Raw genomic sequence first — 17511 nt, 5'->3', positions numbered from 1 at the left:
CAGAGAATGCACATAGGTAGCTGGATGTTGGAACTGAATTCGAGTTGGAACAAAGTTCGACTTCGATCTTTAACCGAGTTCGACCTTGAAATGAGCTCGAGTTCGAGTTTAGCTTCCGAGTTCGAGTTCGGCCTTGAAAATTTGAAACTCGCGAGTTTTCGAGTCGAGTTTGGGTATGAGTTTTCGAGTTCATGTCGAGTTTAGTCAAACTCGAGTTCGACTCGCATCATTGCCACCCCTAAGTCCTACTACAAATTGTCAGAAGGGGTTGAGCCTGAGCCGACAATACGGGTCCTTCTGCGAAAGTGAAGTGGTATCTTCCAATTGAACTTAACTGAAACAAAAATAAGTCTAAAAGAACAGAACTGTATATTTAAGACATGCTTTCTTTTTTTGGTTGAAATCTTTTTTTATAAAAGGTGAAGTCCCACATTGAAATAATAGTAAAGTTCAGAGGGCTACCATATTATAAAAGCATATGTAGGGTGAGTTTTTGTCTTTAATAAAAACATGGAGTCCTACATCGAATTAAAGTCTTTGTAGTGCTAAGATCAATGCTAAGTTATAAAGCATATGTATGGTGAGTTCGTTTAGCTTTAACAAAACATGTAATCTCACATTGAAATTATGGCAATGGTAATAGGGAAACCAAGTAATAAAAGCATGACTAGGATGAGTTTGTTTCTCTTTAACAAACCATGCAGTCCCATATTGACATTTTAGCAATAATGCTAAAAGGAAAATCAAGTTCTAAAAGCATATGTTGGTGATTGAACAAGCTCACTTACTTATTTTGACCTATACGGTTGCGACTAATGCGTAAGTGTAGCTTACTTATTGACTTGGTCCTATATGGTTGGGACTAAGCCTAACCTTTTCAAACTAAGTTTCGAGCCGAGTTTAGACTTTGTCCTCTCAAGTTTGAGCCGAGCTTAAACTTTGAGGCTATTTGAGCTTCGAGTTCGAACTGAGCTTGACTCCAACTGTTTTCGAGCCGAACATGAGCATGTTCGGTCTCAGCTCGGCTTTTTAACACTCCTATCGAAGCTTCAAATATGATCTAACCACACAAGCGAGGAACTAGATCACTTTTATTTTGCTAGAATGACGATCAAATTTTCTCTTTCTCTTTCTCTCACTCTAGTTAGACAATGGTTTAATTAGGGGGGATTAATTAGAAGGGATTTTTCCTTGATTTATTATATTTCCTTAAACTCAATCACCTAATCGTATAACTCTTGATATAGTTGGAGAAGAATCTGTCTAACCCTAATACACCCATTTGGCTGAAAATCATATAACTAATGGGCATAGGATTTCTCTTGATATAATCAATCAACTTGATGCGTGTCACCGATTAGGACTCGGTTGTATTAGTTGTAAGCCGAACATAATTAGGCTCAGAAATCATAGTTTGTTTTCAACAAAACACTATGAACACCTAATTAACCAAATTAATTAATCTCCATTATTAATATTCCTAATCTACAATCACTAGTTGATAATTTGATCGAAAGGATAAATCCTTGAAGACATGCATGCTACTATATATATCAAATCTAGAAATCTATACACATTTAATTCTACTAAACGAGCAATCAACAATGCTAAGTTACTATCTAGTACTCCCTCTGTATTTTATTTTACTTTACCTACTTTCTTTATTTTTTTTTGTTTTGAACCTCTAATATCTTTCATGCATATTAGTAAAACTTATAACGATTGAATATTAATAAAGTACTCAAAATAAGATGAATCTGACAAGATTCCACATGCCACATGACTTCTTATATTTTTTTCTTATATATTGAAAACAATTTAGAAGATTTTCTCGAATAATAAGTAGTGTTAAAATTTCACATTTGTAAAATATTAAAATACGAAGGAAGTAACCACTAATGGGTTATAAATATCCATTATTTTTGAACTCACTTTATCGATCAAGACATAACGATTAGAATTGGTCGCTCGATTATCTAAATTGCAACCATTATTTGTCATATCCTTGTTTATGACCTACAGTAAAAGTCGGGCTTGTTAATTATATGCTAGTATTATATTATGGATTTTTCGCCAAATGCATCCTTTTATATATGCGAGTTTGTTAATTGCAGCCTTTTCATTTCAAACTCTCCAGTTGCAGCCTTATAAATTGAATGTACATTTAAGTTGCAGCCCAATTTGGATTCGGGGCCCAAAATGACGTCATGATTAACCTCCAACGGGTAATTTTGTCCCAACCTTTTGTAAAACCCTCGATTTTTGTCTCTCTCCTCTGACCTTCAGTTGCTTTGAGTTTATTTCCCTCGTTTTTTCTCTTTGTTTCTTCTCTCAACCATTAACACATTTGAGATTGTTTTTCTCTCTCCTCTCCTTCAATTCAGTGCATTTTCATTTGATTTGGAGTGTTGCGCATCATAAGACAAGGTTAGTACAACTAAATTCTTGGTTTTTCCCCAATTTTTTTGGTTCGGATTTTTAGGAATTTTTATTTCAAAATTTTTCGGTGAAACAATTAGGGTTTATTGATCTCAAAAATTAGGGCTTTTGATTTCAAAACCTAAATAAGTGCAATTGTAATCATGATTTGATACTTATGTGGCAGGAATTATGTTTAAGAAGGTAGATGGATAAGATGGTAAGAGGTGTAATTGTGGGCTATACATTTCAAAAACGAGAGCTTGGACTAAGGACAATCAGGGGAGAAGGTTTTATGCATGCCCAAACTTTGATGCTGACACCAACGCAAGGGGATGCAAAAGTACTTTAAGTGGATTGATGAGGAAGACCCAACAGATTGGCAGAGAGATGTAATATCAGGGCTAATGGAAGACAAGAGACAACTAAGAAATGAAGTTGAGGTGCTGAAGAGGAAGCTGATGGAATCAGTTGTACTTGGAAGGAGGAAGGACGTAGAAAAAATTATGTTGAAGATGAAGGGGAAGGGTTAGTTCAGGACTGAAATGTGAGGTTTGGGTAATATGTGCACTTTTGGCCATATTGTTGTTTGGTACTTCATCTTAACTTGAGATGTAATGGGGGGAATTGTTAGTGTTATGATTTGTAAGAGCTTCCAATGCTCATTATCTAAGTGTATTAGTAATATGTAAGGTTTTATCTAAGGTTGTAGTAAGTGAATTGTAATGTAATGAATGAAATAACATTTTGTGTTTGTTCAACCAAATTTCACTTGCATTCAAAGTTGTTCCAAACTCCAAAAAAATGATTGTTCTCCAAACTAAGAAATGCAACATAACATTGTTCTAAATAAACATTTACACAAATTTGTTCAAAAGCAACATAACATTGTCTAAGCATTACAAGACTATCTATTCTGACATCATGTGACTTGGACTATGTGGTGGCCTAGAAGAACTTGTTGTGGTTAGCTGAGAAGCTTGTGAACCCACCATATCCAAGTTTGTAGCCTGTGAAGCTTGTGCAGCATCTCTAGCAGCAGCTCTAGCAGCCTTGTAACAAATAAAAAACAAAAAATAACACCCTTCTTAACCTTGCACATGACTAGGATGAGAGAAGGTTAATACCTTGTTTTGTTCTCTTTTTTCTCTTCTGTGCTTACACCAAGGATCAATGGAGGGGGCTTCCCTGATTTGGGCTTCATCCAACAGGGGAAACATAGTTTGGTTGTTGCAGCTTCTTCTGTTGTGACCCATGTGCTTGCAATTGCTGCACATGTTCTTCTTCCCTTTTACTCTACTGCTTTCTCAACAAGCATATCCTCCATTGCTTGCTTTCCTTTCTTCTGAGCAGCCTCTTGTAATCTGATGCTCCAATTTTCCTTTTCTTCAATGATGGCCTACCAGGCATTCTCTTATAAGGTGGAGGGAGAGTTTGAGGGTAAGGTGTTTTCACCCACTGCTTAGGCCCAGGGATAGGTGGGACAACAGGGGCATAAGTCATCTCATACATCTCTTTTGAATACCAGTGAGAAACAAAGTCTTCAGGGTTAAGCCTAATGTATAAAATGCAAGCATATGCATGATCACATGGTATACCTGATTGTTCCCAACTAAAACAACTGCATGTTTTTTCCCCCAAATTAACAATGAATCTGTCATCATTGTTCTCCACCTCAAAAAGGGTCTCACTACTTTTGGTTAATAAGCAAAATCTCCTTTGTTTCTCAGCCCACTCAAACTGCTTTGCAACATAGGGCATGAACCTGCCCTCAATGGCATGGATTCCATCCCTCTTTGTGTAGTTCCTTTGCATTACATATTTCCTCATCCATTCCATGTGGGTTAAAATAGGTTTATCCCTAGCTGGCTTCAATACATTATTGAAGCTTTCACACATGTTATTTAACAACAATTTTTACTTAGGGATCGGACTAAAAGCATACCTTGCCCAACATTCAGGTGGAATGGCATTAGCCCAATTGAATGTAGCCTCGGACAAGCCTTTTAGATAAATCATTTGTATATCAAGCTCAAACTGTGCACACAACAACAAAATATCAGTGTGAGACTAAACACAAAATATTTGCATATTATAAGGTCATACCTTTGTTGTTGCTGTGGCACAACTCCATAATGCATCCTTAAATTCTTGACCAACAAATTTTCTTTTTGAAATTGCACCATATATGCCTCCAACAATACCTCACAGCAGCTTTTGGCACAACATTAGCAAAGCTTCTAATAAACCCTATAGTAATAGGCATTGAAAAGTAAATAGGGTTAGATCATGACATTGTGGTTAACTAAGTAATGATAGTTGGTGGATTGAGACACTTACTTTTTGCCAATCAAACATAAAAGTCCACCCCTGTCCATCAATTGTACCAAGTGAAGAGGCACGCAAATCAATGAACCAAGTCCATGTGTTTGTCTTCTCCACATCCACTATAGCCCATGCTAATGGATATATGTTATTTTTCCATCAGATCCAACAGCAACTAAGCAAATCCCAGGGTAAGCTCCAGTGAGAGGCACCCATCTAAACCTATAATAGGTCTACAACCAGCCTTGAATCCATCCAATATGGGCTTCAGGCAAATAAACATCCTCTGAAACACTGGAGGAGGTCTTTCAATGGACTCAGTGCAGCAAATAGCCATGCTTCCTTGACAATGCTTCCTTATGGCATTCACATAATCCCAAACGAGCTTGTATTGATATTCCCCATCCCCATACAAAATGTATTTAGCCCTTGCCCTAGCATACCACAGTTTATGATACCCACATTGAACACCCAAATCTTGCATAATAGCTGACCCAAATCCCTTAACAAGATGCCACCCAGGATCTGCTCTCCACCTCTCCAAGTCCTTCTCTGCTAAGAACTCAACTGTTACTTTCCCATTCCATTTTTGAAAGGTGCAATTATGCTTCAGTCTAATGCTTCTAATAGACATAATCTCCTCTCCCTTCAATCTCCTTGCAATAACCTTAAACCTACACACAGTTTTCCCACAAACACAACCAACCCTCTTTGATCTTTTGCTATTCCAGGGGCATTGACATCTGTTGACACAGTAGGCAGTCAACCTACTGTTGTTGTTATGGATGAAGTAGTAGTCATAGTGGCCCTCAATAGCATGTTGTCTCAATGCTTTCCTAAGTATCCTCACTGATGCAAACCTAAGCCAGGTTTTAGATTAATAGGCTTCTAAATCTACACTAGGGTTGAAAATGAGATCTTTTTCTTCATCAGATCCACATAAACTCCCATTATCATCAGATTCAAACTCAAGCTCATCTTCAATTCTAAACCGCCCTTCTAGATCTACATTTAACCTATCTCCACTCCTTCTAGTTTGCCTCTCAGCTTCACCCTCAACTGCTTCCCTCTCTGTTCCACCCCCGGTTGCTTGCCTCTCAAATTCCCCCTCTCTAGCTTGCCTAGGTTTTGGATTTACACCTAAACTTGAATGAACTCCTTGCAAAATATCATCACCTACTCCAGCTGCAAATAGATCCTCCTGGACAATATTATCAAAGTCCCCCTCCTTAACTGGGACATCAGATGCATACCCATCATATTTCTCATTCAGTTGTGGGTCACCTTCACCATCACCACCTTTATTATTACCTTCACCATCTTTTCATCAGAAACAGTTCTCTGTTTCTTTTTCTTAGCACCCATTGGCTTCCTAGGACTATTCCCCAAGGACTGTTTTGCCTTTAACTTTGGTTTATTTTGGCTTTTATTTGGCTTCTTAGGACTTTGCTTAGATTCTACTCTTCTGAGAAACTCACTCTTGCAAATAATCACAGCCTCTGTCTGACTTCTAGTTTTCCTCTTCTCTGGACTACCAACTGCAGGAGGGTTAGGATTTTTTCTCTTTAAGGGTAGCTTTTCAGGTCTAGTGACAGGGGTTTATGTTTTTCATTGGCTGGGAAGGGGAGCTATCTCTAGGGTTGCTTTTGCTATTTATTATGTTAACATATGGTTGGTATTTGACAGGGGATAGGGGGATAGGGGTTTTAGTTGTGAGGGGTCCACAAACATTGGATTCTCATTTCCATCATCAAACACTGCATATATAGTAAGATACCCAGCCTTATCTATGGTCCTAAGTAACTCATCAATGTGACTTTCAGAGCACAAAACCTTCCTGCCAGTGAGTAGATTCTTCCCAAACTTTCTATACCAAATCTTAAAGCTACCAGTGAATTTTAATTTGTCCCTCGCAATCTATTTCACATAGTTAATGGTTAAACTCCGATCTTCACAGGAATTTGACCATCCAAATACAATGATCCCCCAACCCAATTAACCATTAAGTTCTTATTCTCAAAATTCCCCCCATACAACAGCCTAATTCCAATTTCAGGAGGGAGGGGTTTAATGCCAAAATCCCCGTTCAATTTCAAATTAAATAAAGTTAAAAATAAAAACTTTGCAACCATAAACTTAATTAACAATGTCTTATGTTAGCTTAGGTTAAACATTATAATATATCTAAGTAATTACAGGAATTAAAGTGAATAAACAACAATTATTTACGCCATTAAAGAATTGCAAATGGAAAAGATAAAGGGCAACTTACTTAGGGCGTAATCGAAGTAGAAGATGCTTGTGTGGAGCTTCCCGCAAAATTTTCAGTCATTGCCACATATTTTTGAAAATGCCAGCACGGAGAGGAAAGAGGAGAGAGAAGAGGAGAGAAGAGAGAAATGGTGGTCCTGGAGAAGAGGAGAGACAAATGGAGGTCAGAGATGAAAGAGGAGAGAGAGCAACTGAAGGTCAGAGGAGAGAGAGAGAAAAATCGAGGGTTTTTACAAAGGTTGGGACAAAATTTCCCGTTGGAGGTTAACCATGGTTAACCATGACGTTATTGTTGGCCCCAAATCCAAATTGGGCTGCAACTTAAATGTATATTCAATTTATAAGGCTACAATTGGAGAGTTTGAAATGAAAAGGCTGCAATTAACAAACTCGCATATACAAAAGGCTGCATTTGGCGAAAAATCCTTATATTATATAAAAGAAAAAAGTGTAATTGATGTTACCATCATTTCTTAGCACTTGCAGCATATTTTATGTTAGGATGTTTTGCAATACTTGCAGCTACAAAGAGAATTGTTCTTTTTCTATTAATTATGTGAGTCATGTTTCACCCCCTCTCCTTCTTATTAATATGTCATTTTTATATAGAGCAACCATAGGCATGAGGCGGATCTAGAGGGGTACAAGGGATACAGCTGTACCCCAATTATTTCTCGAAAATAATGAAAACAAATCAATATGATGAGGTTTGTCTTATTGGTAGTGGAACGGAAAAGAAAGATCCATGAATTCATGAGGAGGTCTTGAGTTCGAAACCCCACAAAGTTCTTGTTTTTCCTTTTGAGTACTCTCCTTTGTCTCATGTTTAATTTATCTTCAACACTTCTACTATATACAACTCTCTATGGGCCTATGGCTATTACTCTGCAACTAAAAATTTATAAGTAAGATTACTCTGCAACTACAAATTCATAAGCCCACAAAGATCAAAGCTCCAAAATAATATTTTTGTCTTATTCTTTTTCCCTCAAATTTTCCTGATTTATATACTTAAACAACTGTTTTTAAATTGAACAACTTATTTTTAAAATTCTAGTTATTTAAATCGAAACATTGAACAATTAAACAGTTAACAATTATATCTAAGTTTATACTCAAACTTCGGCAGACAAAAGTATTAATAAAGCTTTATTTTGAAAAAAAAAATATATGAGTCTAACTACTTACGTATTCGCATCCCCATGAGTACATTCCTAGATACGCCATTGAGAGCAAGTTAATAGGTATCATTATATTTCTCTACTGGAATAAGAAGGTAACATTATGTATTTATGTATAGTTTTTGTCTTTTTCTATAATAAAATTTAGACATAGATAGTTAATAATATAGGACAGCACGAAATGACCAGCTTATAAAAAGTTCTTTTTTTTTAAGGTAAGATGAAGTCCCTTGCAAAGAAGGGGATTTGGAGATCTCTCCTTGTAAGAAATGAGACTCGACTACAGGATTTGTGAGATTATAACTGATGCTAACACCACTAGATTATCACCTACTATTATAAAAATAAAATAAAAAATAAAAAAGTCCTCAAAGGAGGCCATGGGAGCATGCTCAACTTGCTACGTAATACAATACGTCTACTTGGCAGGTTCACGTATTAAGTTTTACAAGTCAAAATCTTGAAATTCATAATTCCAAAAGAAGTTAAATTATGCAGCAGCCGGTAGTAGATAGAAAAGCTGACCGAGTAGAGTTAGGAATCATCACTCAACGTGCATTAGGTAAAGGGAATAATAGCCACCAACCAAAAGGTGCAAGTTTTTAGCACTTTCTCAAAGTCACCTTGCAAAATAATATGGGACTAAATTAAAAAGAATACCAGTCAACTATTAGTTGGATAAGAATCGTAATGAATATAATAATTTTCCTAGTTTTAGCTGTCAAATGATGACTAACTTTCCTATATAATAATTGCCTTCATGCCCTTTGGAAATAAACGTACACTCATTTTCCCTTCTTTCCCAAACAAACCCTTAATTTCATCTAATAGTTTGCAAGAGAAACAGAGAATATGAAATTTGTAACAGCTATTCTTGTTATCCTATTGGCTGCTCCGTCGGTGTTTGCCTTGGAATACCCCGTTGTTTGGAATTTAGGCAACGACTACTCCTCTTGGGCTGATAGACCGCTTACTGCTAATGATACACTTTGTAAGTGTTCTTGCAATACATCACTTGGTTTAATGTTAATTCATCAATTTTAGTTTTTCAAATTATAATATATTGTCTAACTGTTACTAGCCACCTATCGATTGGATACGAAGCTAAAATAGAAGCTAAAATATAAGGTGTGATTCTAGGGAACGACCATACTACTATAACACATCTGTAGCAGTGTAGGGCATTTTGCTTGATTGCAAGAAAAGTAACTTTCTTTTAATTCTATTTTTCTTTGTTGGTGTTGACGTGTTGTGCTATTGTTAGATAGAGTGGGTGAAAGTATGATTTTCCTTACCTCTCTAGGAAAAGTACTTTTCCAACATGAAAAATCAAGTTCGACTTATATTTTCCCTTCTTTGTTCCGATCCAAATCAAACAAAGGAAAAGTCAAAGGATCAACTCAATCAAAAGTTTAAGCTAATGGTTAGACTCTCAAGAATAATATTATAGTCTATCACACCCTCTCACGCAGGTTGCTCTCATGCATGGTGCTAAATACTTCACTTAGAAAGGAGGGGTGGATGAGATTTCAACCTGTTGACATTTATGTCACGTTGGAACTGGTACCATGTCAAAGGACCAACTAAACCAAAAGCCTAAATTCATGGTTGAAGTCTCAATAATAGTTTTATACTCTATCAGAAAGCAGTTAATCAGGAAACCACTTTCCTTCTATCTAAGCACATCCTTAAGGTTATTGATTGGTGGAATTGTTTTTATTTTACCTTTCATCCAAGTTGTAACAGTTCGAATCTTATCAAGGGGATGTGATGGAGGGTTTTAGAAAGGGTTATTGTGATGAGCTCAATTATTCTCGAGATAGGAGGCTCAGCCCGTAGGCCCATTTTTTAACTTGTGAAATGCCTTTATTTTTTCAAAAATTCACCATATACGACCAAGTTTTAAAGAAATGTACAAAATGTCCTTAACAACTAACATAAGTCAACTTCGTTAGTCATTAACCATCATTATCTTAATTAGTCTTTAAATCCCTTAAATAATCCCTAACTTATTAACCTAATGAACTCTAATTATTAACCTTTTTCTCTCACTTCCGTCATGACATTCATCCTTTATTCCTCACTCCACCTAGGCCCCTCCCCATCCACTTGCACCTAACCACTTGCTCCTCACGATATTTCAATTTACAACCCCAACAACAATAGAGAGAGATATATTATTATTGGTGGTGGTGGTAGTGGTATGGGTTGAGGAGAAAAGTAAATGGGAGGGAAGAGAAGAGAAGGAAAGGGGAGGGGTGAAATGGTTGATTCAATTGATTAATGACTAACGGAGTTGACTTCCATTGGTCATTAAAGGCATTCTATACCTTTTTTCAAAACTCGGGGTACATGGTTTTCTACTGGGTACTTTTTTAAAAAAACTTGAGAGTACATGGAGTTCAAAACAATGAGGTATTTGATGAATAAACAAATTTGACATGGATATTTGAAGGAAAAATCATAATATTTATAATTTGATTTCAAAAAGAAAAAGCCAAATTAAAAAAAAGAAAATTTTGGAAGATGTTTACAGGTGGATCATTTCTTCCTATCCCTAAGTACAAGTGGATGACAATGTCCTAATTTTAGTGAAAAAACTATAATATTTATTATTCAATTTCAAAAAACTCTTATTATTGACGGCTCCTAGACAACGTTAGAGTTTTATGTCTTTCTCCTCCTACCATCCTCCATTGATGAACCTCTAAGCTTTTTCTCTCCCTTGCCACCATCTTCTATTGTTATGTTCGTGAATTTTCAGATACATTTATGCCACTGTTTTTGAATTATCGTTAGATTTTGTTGTAAATAGAGATTATTCATCAAATACTAAACTAACAAAATGAAATCATATTATAGTTTGTGAAATTAATTCAAAAATTTTGCCCACAATTTCATGCAATGTTGGAGCCATGATCATTTCGAGCATGATTTTGGGTTTGTAGTTCTGCAAATAACAATGAACGAAGATTGGGAAGAGAGAGAAAGCATGGAAGTGAGGGGAGAGGAAAAAGCTTATAGATTCATCAATGGAGGATGTTGAGGGAGAAAGAGAAAACCCTAACGGCGTTAGAACGCAATAAACAATAAGGGTATTTTGATCACAAAGTCAAAGTTCAGGGATATTTGAGGAATTCACCAAATGTGAGGGGTAATTTGAGAATTACATCAAACCTTATGGGTACCCTTAGGAATTTTCCCAATAAATCTTGGAAAATGTTTACAGGTGGATCATATTTCTTTCTATCCCTAAGTATAAGTGGATGACAATTTCACAATTTTTTTATAAGAAAATGGATTTCGTCATATGTTCATAAAATACTTTTTTACATGTTTTATTATATAATTAGTTTGTGTATGGGGCAATATGTCTCGAATTATTTACCAACATGCATTTAACGTCTTAAAAATAGAAATATTATCTTCTCTTTAAATGATTTTTCACCCAAAAAAAAAAACAACTAAGCATTGTAGTGTAGTTGGTTAGTGTTTTAACATATCAAATGAAAGGTCAGGGGTTCGAGTCTTGAAACACACATTTCTATTGTCTAATGCCTCATTTAATTATGTGGAGTAGGAGAAAGTACATGTGACAGCAAGACATTTGTTTGTCTTGGATTTAAATATATATATGGATTTGATGCAAACTGGGGTATGGGAGAACGAATTAGGGAAGAATTGAGTGGATTTTGAGTTCAAATATTATGTCGCACATTTTGTGTATGTATCACCTTTGTTTCATAAATTTATATTAAGTGTTTTTTGTCCGAAACAACCTTTTATAGCACTTTTTCTGCGAAAAACAACCTTTTAAAGGTTTTTTGCAACTTACAACCTTAATCCAAATTTTTTTTGCGAAATGAAACCTTTTCTGGAATTCCATCATTGACTGTTAATTATAGTTTGTTGACCGTCAGCTGGTTGTATTTTTTTCTTAAATTTTCCTACCCTCCTTTTTTTCCCCTCTAAAATCAACCCAAAATCCTTTTGTCTTCTTATCTCCCCCCCCCCACTCTCTTATCTCCCAAAAACCCAAAAACATCTATTTTCAACAACTACCAGCTCAACTTAGACGAAAAAAATGAGGAGAGAGAAAATAAAATGAGCTAGAAAAGTAGAGGCCATGGAGTAAAACATGGACCTTTCAATCTCTTCCCTCTTTTGGTCTTCTTGTCCCTTCTTCGACACACTACTACATCTGAAAATGATGATGAAAAAGACGCCATTGATGATAATGATAAAGAAATTTAAAATGCTGGATTTTGATGGGTTGCCATCATTCTTCTTGCAAATGAGCTGCAAATACGCACCATCGTCATTTTTCGTTACGTTTCTGATGAGAATAATAAGAGGGTGTTTTCAATCAAATTGATGTTTTTCACTCTCATTTAACCATTGTTAAAGGGAAAGAGAAATTTAGATTTTGGTGAGTAAGAACCTTAATTTTGTTTTTGGGAAAGAAAATAATGAAATTGGAAGTGCTAGATTTTGATGAGTTGACATCATTCTTCTTGCAAATGAGCTGCAAATACATACACCCTGAAACTTCTAGTGGGGTTCTTGTTTTCTCTATTCTCAGATCTGAGGAATAATTTATCTTCTTGATTTGGTAATTAAAATCAGTCGGACAAGGGGAGGATGTTTTTTGGAGACTGACATGCTTCATGACATTATTCTTGACTATGTGATGAGTGATGACAGTGTAGAGAGAAAAGGATAGGAGAGAGAAAGAATTTTAAGAAATGGAGGGGAAGGGAAGGGAAGGAATCAATGAAAAAGAATAAAAATGAAGAAAAATAAATTTTAAGAACGTTGGACATAAACCAACTCATGGTCAAAGGCAAAAACATAATAATCAATGACGGAAATATGGAAAATTTCTCATCTTGGAAAAAAGATTTCTTGTTACAAAAAAAAATTTAAAAGGTTGTTTTTCGTAAAAAATGACTATAAAAGGTTGTTTATGACAAAAAACTCTTATATTAATTGATAGAAATAGTAGCACAAAAATTGTAGTTCAAAAGTGGGACATAGATTTTGATCGCTGAATTTATACATGTATACAAATATGCGGCGCAATGTGACTAGTAAAATAGATAAGGAGTAAAATTGTTCAAACAGAATTATCACTTCGTGCACATGATTTAATCTACTTTCTCCTTCATATCATAAAGACACCTACGTAATTGCTTCCCCTACCTATTTATTTTTGTTCACACAAACAATTGCTAACTAAATGACTAAATCTCTCTTGGTTTTTGACAAATAACAGTATTCACCTACAGTAACGCCCACAATCTGCTTGTTGTAAATAGAGGCGACTACGATAATTGTGCTCCCAGCAACCCCATTACTTCACACACCGATGGAAGAACTGTCATTCCTCTAACACCTGGCCCAATGTACTTTATTTGTGGCATTGGAAACCATTGTACACAAGGCATGAGGTTGCAAGTCAATGTCAGCACTTCGGCTTCTGGTGGCACTACACCATCCAGCACCGCTGGAACTCCTCCATCATCTTCAACTCCAGCTGGTAGCAATGGAGCACCAGGGCTTTCAATGGCCACTCATGTCATGTTTGGTTTGCCGCTTGCTTTGGGAACTTTGTTGGCTTTCATGGCCTAGGAAAGAGGCAGTGCAAATTATCCATCAAGTAAAAACAGGATATTTTAAAGATTGTGTGAATTACTCGGTTTGTTCAAATAGTTGTTTTCTCTTAACTTTTAAGGACTTTGTTGTCGATTCCAAGAGATGTAGATTGTATTTAAGTAGTGATTGGATATCTTGTCTGGGTTTGCAATTCTTTCGGTTTTATCGTATTATATCACATGGGTTCGGAGTCGTTCCAAAGAAAATCAAGATGAAAAATTAATAAACACATTAGTGCCGATATTAATTTAAACCAATATATAGTAAGTTCACCCAGAAAAAAGTATTGAGATATTATTTATTTCTATCCATCTATTAGCTAAAATAAGTGTTAAATCTGTCACAAAGAACTAGTATTAGTCTTAAAGTTTTAGTGAGTAACACTACTTATTAATCTTTTGGAAAGAGATTAATAATACCGAAGTAGATATCAATTAATAATCATCTCAAATTATTGTATTCTAGAAGGAAAAATGTTCGAAACATGAATGTATATAGCTTGGGTTTGAAAAGTAAAAATTAAAAAGGTAAATTAAAATAAATGATCTCAACTTTCACCTATTTTCTCTAAATATTAACGATAAATCACAAGTTTTGCGATACCATTATGGGTCAATTGCTATAGGAATATAAACAGTTTAGATTTGTTTTATACAAGATACCACCCACACTTGAGATTGTTTAGAGAAAATAAGTCAAAGTTCAAGTTATTTGTGTTATTTTTACCAAAAAGAAGATGAACAAAATTTAGCCAAAATAGTATATAAAACATAAACATGGAAGAAAACAAAATAAAATTTATGGCGAAGTTGTATGGTAAGAAAACAAGCTAAGACCAAGAAAAGTACAATGCAACTTGTATAGGAGAATAGTAGATTGCGAAAAAAGATAAAACTAAAAGTGTTAAGAATCTTCCCTTAAAAAAGTGCTAATAATATTTCCTAAAAAATATTGTGCTAATAATACAGATCAATGACCCATAAAAATGGACAACTTTCACCTAAGTACAATGCATATCTTAACAACAACAAAGAACATTCTCAACTTTTGAGAACATCTCTCTCTAAAAACTTCCTTTTTCTAGAGATTGAAACCAAAACTTTTCCTTTTATTCCTTCTATACATATGCAACTTTCCTCAACTAGAAAACCAAATCCAAAAAAAAGATTCACCTCTCACTTTTTTTTCCAAAACAAGTTCATCCAAGAAATGAAACTGTCCCCAATCATCAATCTGGTCCCAAGAGAAGGACATGTAGAAATGGACGTCTCATGATGAGATATCAGTCAAGAAGGTTGGTAAACTCTTTTTTTTTTTTTGTCTTAACACTAGAGATAGGGATAATTTAACTACATTAGGTTCAACTACTTACGATGGAGCCTTACTCTTATATACAAAACGCAACGCCAAATTTCCTTCTAATCTCACTCCTTTTTACACGCTCCTGTCTGGAAAAATGTTGAAGGTATCCCTGTCATGTATAAATAAACCTCAGTAGCACGACAACCTTACAAAAAATTTGGAGAGTTCTCAAACCCAAGGTTTAAAGACTACATTAGATCTAAGGTAGTACTTCCAGTTAATAATCCACTTGTGCCTGGATTCTACTTTGATGCCCAAAACGGAGAACCATATTGGGTAGATTTTAGGTATGAGGGTATTTTTGTCTACTATTCAAAATGTGGGAGCAGTGAACATCGCAAACCAAAATGTAAAATGCTAACTGATATTATAAAAAGACACATTGAAATGGTTATGGAAAACGTTAGTCAATAAAACGAACAACCATACATTTCTCAACTCTTCCAGCCCCTGTTCAAAAACAAATTGATCGATTTGAAAAGAGTAGAAAGAAATAGAACAACTGTGGTTAACCTAGTAGACTACTCATGAGATAGAGATGAAGAAGGTGATAGTCCTTCAGAAATTACGCTATCTGCATGACACTGCAAATGGCGAGGGAAATTCATCAAGTCACTTAGAGGACTCGGATGGTTCAGGAAATGGGTAAATCAAAGACCAAGGTCAAGGTCCAACCCAAGAAAATCATATGGATACAAACCAGCAAGAAAACAGAAACACGGGAAGCGAAGGAAGTAATCAAGGGTCAAACTCAAAAAAAGAAAATTTGCATCACACGAAGAAAGTTCGAACAAAAAATCTTTAAAAAACTAGAAGATGTCTCAAATCAAAATTTTGGGCTCAATGCATGGCCTCCCTTCTAGAAATCTCAAAAAAAAGAAGTGCAACAAAAAAAAGCTAACTGCACACGCTAAAGAAGGAGATTTAGGAACAAGCAAAGCTGAGGAAGTTAAAGCAGATTTTAGTTCAGCCTGTACCCAACACCCTACTAGCAAAATATCAACTCTCTCTCTCCAAGTATTTATGTTCTCAACCCCCTTATTTATGGGACTTCAGTATTTTACAGAAAAGCCCTCCTATAAACATCCCAAAGTGAGGAGGATAGAGTATTTTACCAGCCAAAGAGCAAGTTTTATCAAAGATTAAACTGAATTATTCTGTAAAAAATCTTGCTTTTATTTATTCTTCAGAAAAAGGCCTCAAAACATTCCCTAAACTCCAACTTCATTTAACTCCTAAGAACTATAGCAACTACCTACTCCTCCTGTATTTGAATCAGCTTTCCCTTTCAGCAAATACCACCAAAAAAAACCCCATCGTTCTCGCTCCACTAAGCTTCCAAAAATGGCCTTAACTCGTTTTTTCTCTAAAAAATCCATTACAAAAAACTCGGTCAACCCTTTGGATAATGTTGCATGTGAAAATATAGAAATATAACCTTCAAATAAAGTCAACCTAGCTAGTCAATAACGACGTCACAATCAACAACAACCATTTTTACTTCCCCTATGACGCGTTATTCGACTCGTTCATACCCTTTGAGTCAATATACTATCTTGAAGTCAATAATATCTTCCACGAAAATTCTGCCCAACCCATTAGCCCATATGGAAGCCCAAACACCGAGTTTCCTCTAGCTCCTAATAACACACTAACGAAGCTCATCACTTCTTCATCTCTCACAAAGCCCAACCCCACATTTGAAGAATATGATGAGTTGGGCTACGTTGTCAAAAAATTTCTATAAAGCAAAGCCAACAATAAATCCCAACAAGAAGTCAACCTTTTCTCTGACTCCTTCGAAGTCCATGGAGATAATTTCGACAGCCCATTGATGGCCCAAAACAACTCAAAAACCCCTTACTAAATTCCCCCTCCACCACCCAATTCATCAGAATCCCAAAACTCTTACTCTTCTTCTTATTCTGAATTCCAAGAAGAAGACTCGGACTCATCTATGGGAATTGAAGAGGACTTGAAAAAAAAACCAAGCCAATAAATAAAACCACCTTTCAAATTCAAGACTGTTGAAGATCTCTACCTCATGTATTTCCCTAGAGCAAATGTAAAAAAAAGAAGAGGAGAAAGTGATAGCATTAAAGAATGGGTTCCCTCAGGAATCCTAGCTCTTAACGTGACCGAACAAAATGCACCTTCGACTGAGAAAAAAATTAAGGAAATTACAGATCTGAACGACTATCTCTCAGACGCTAAATCAACTATTTCCCCCCCAAAAGGAAGAAGATTCAGAGAATTGACAAAGGTAAAAACAAGCTGGTTTTCAGATTAAGCTTCACCA

The 17511-nt window shown here is 35.6% G+C and overlaps 1 protein-coding gene across 1 annotated transcript; it reads left to right on the top strand.

The window, feature by feature from the left end:
* The first annotated feature begins 8948 nt into the window (after positions 1–8948).
* Positions 8949–14003, top strand: LOC104896872 (mavicyanin). Its single transcript, XM_010683659.4, has 2 exons — positions 8949–9186; positions 13471–14003. The coding sequence occupies exons 1-2, from the start codon at positions 9048–9050 to the stop codon at positions 13824–13826; spliced, it is 495 nt and encodes a 164-aa protein (XP_010681961.2). The 5' UTR covers positions 8949–9047; the 3' UTR covers positions 13827–14003.
* The last annotated feature ends 3508 nt before the right edge of the window (positions 14004–17511 follow it).

This window comes from Beta vulgaris, chromosome 6 (genome assembly GCF_026745355.1).
Source record: "Beta vulgaris subsp. vulgaris cultivar EL10 chromosome 6, EL10.2, whole genome shotgun sequence".
NCBI lineage: Eukaryota > Viridiplantae > Streptophyta > Magnoliopsida > Caryophyllales > Amaranthaceae > Beta > Beta vulgaris.
Note: the sequence above shows the minus strand (reverse complement) of the source record. Positions and strands in the feature narration are given on the sequence as shown.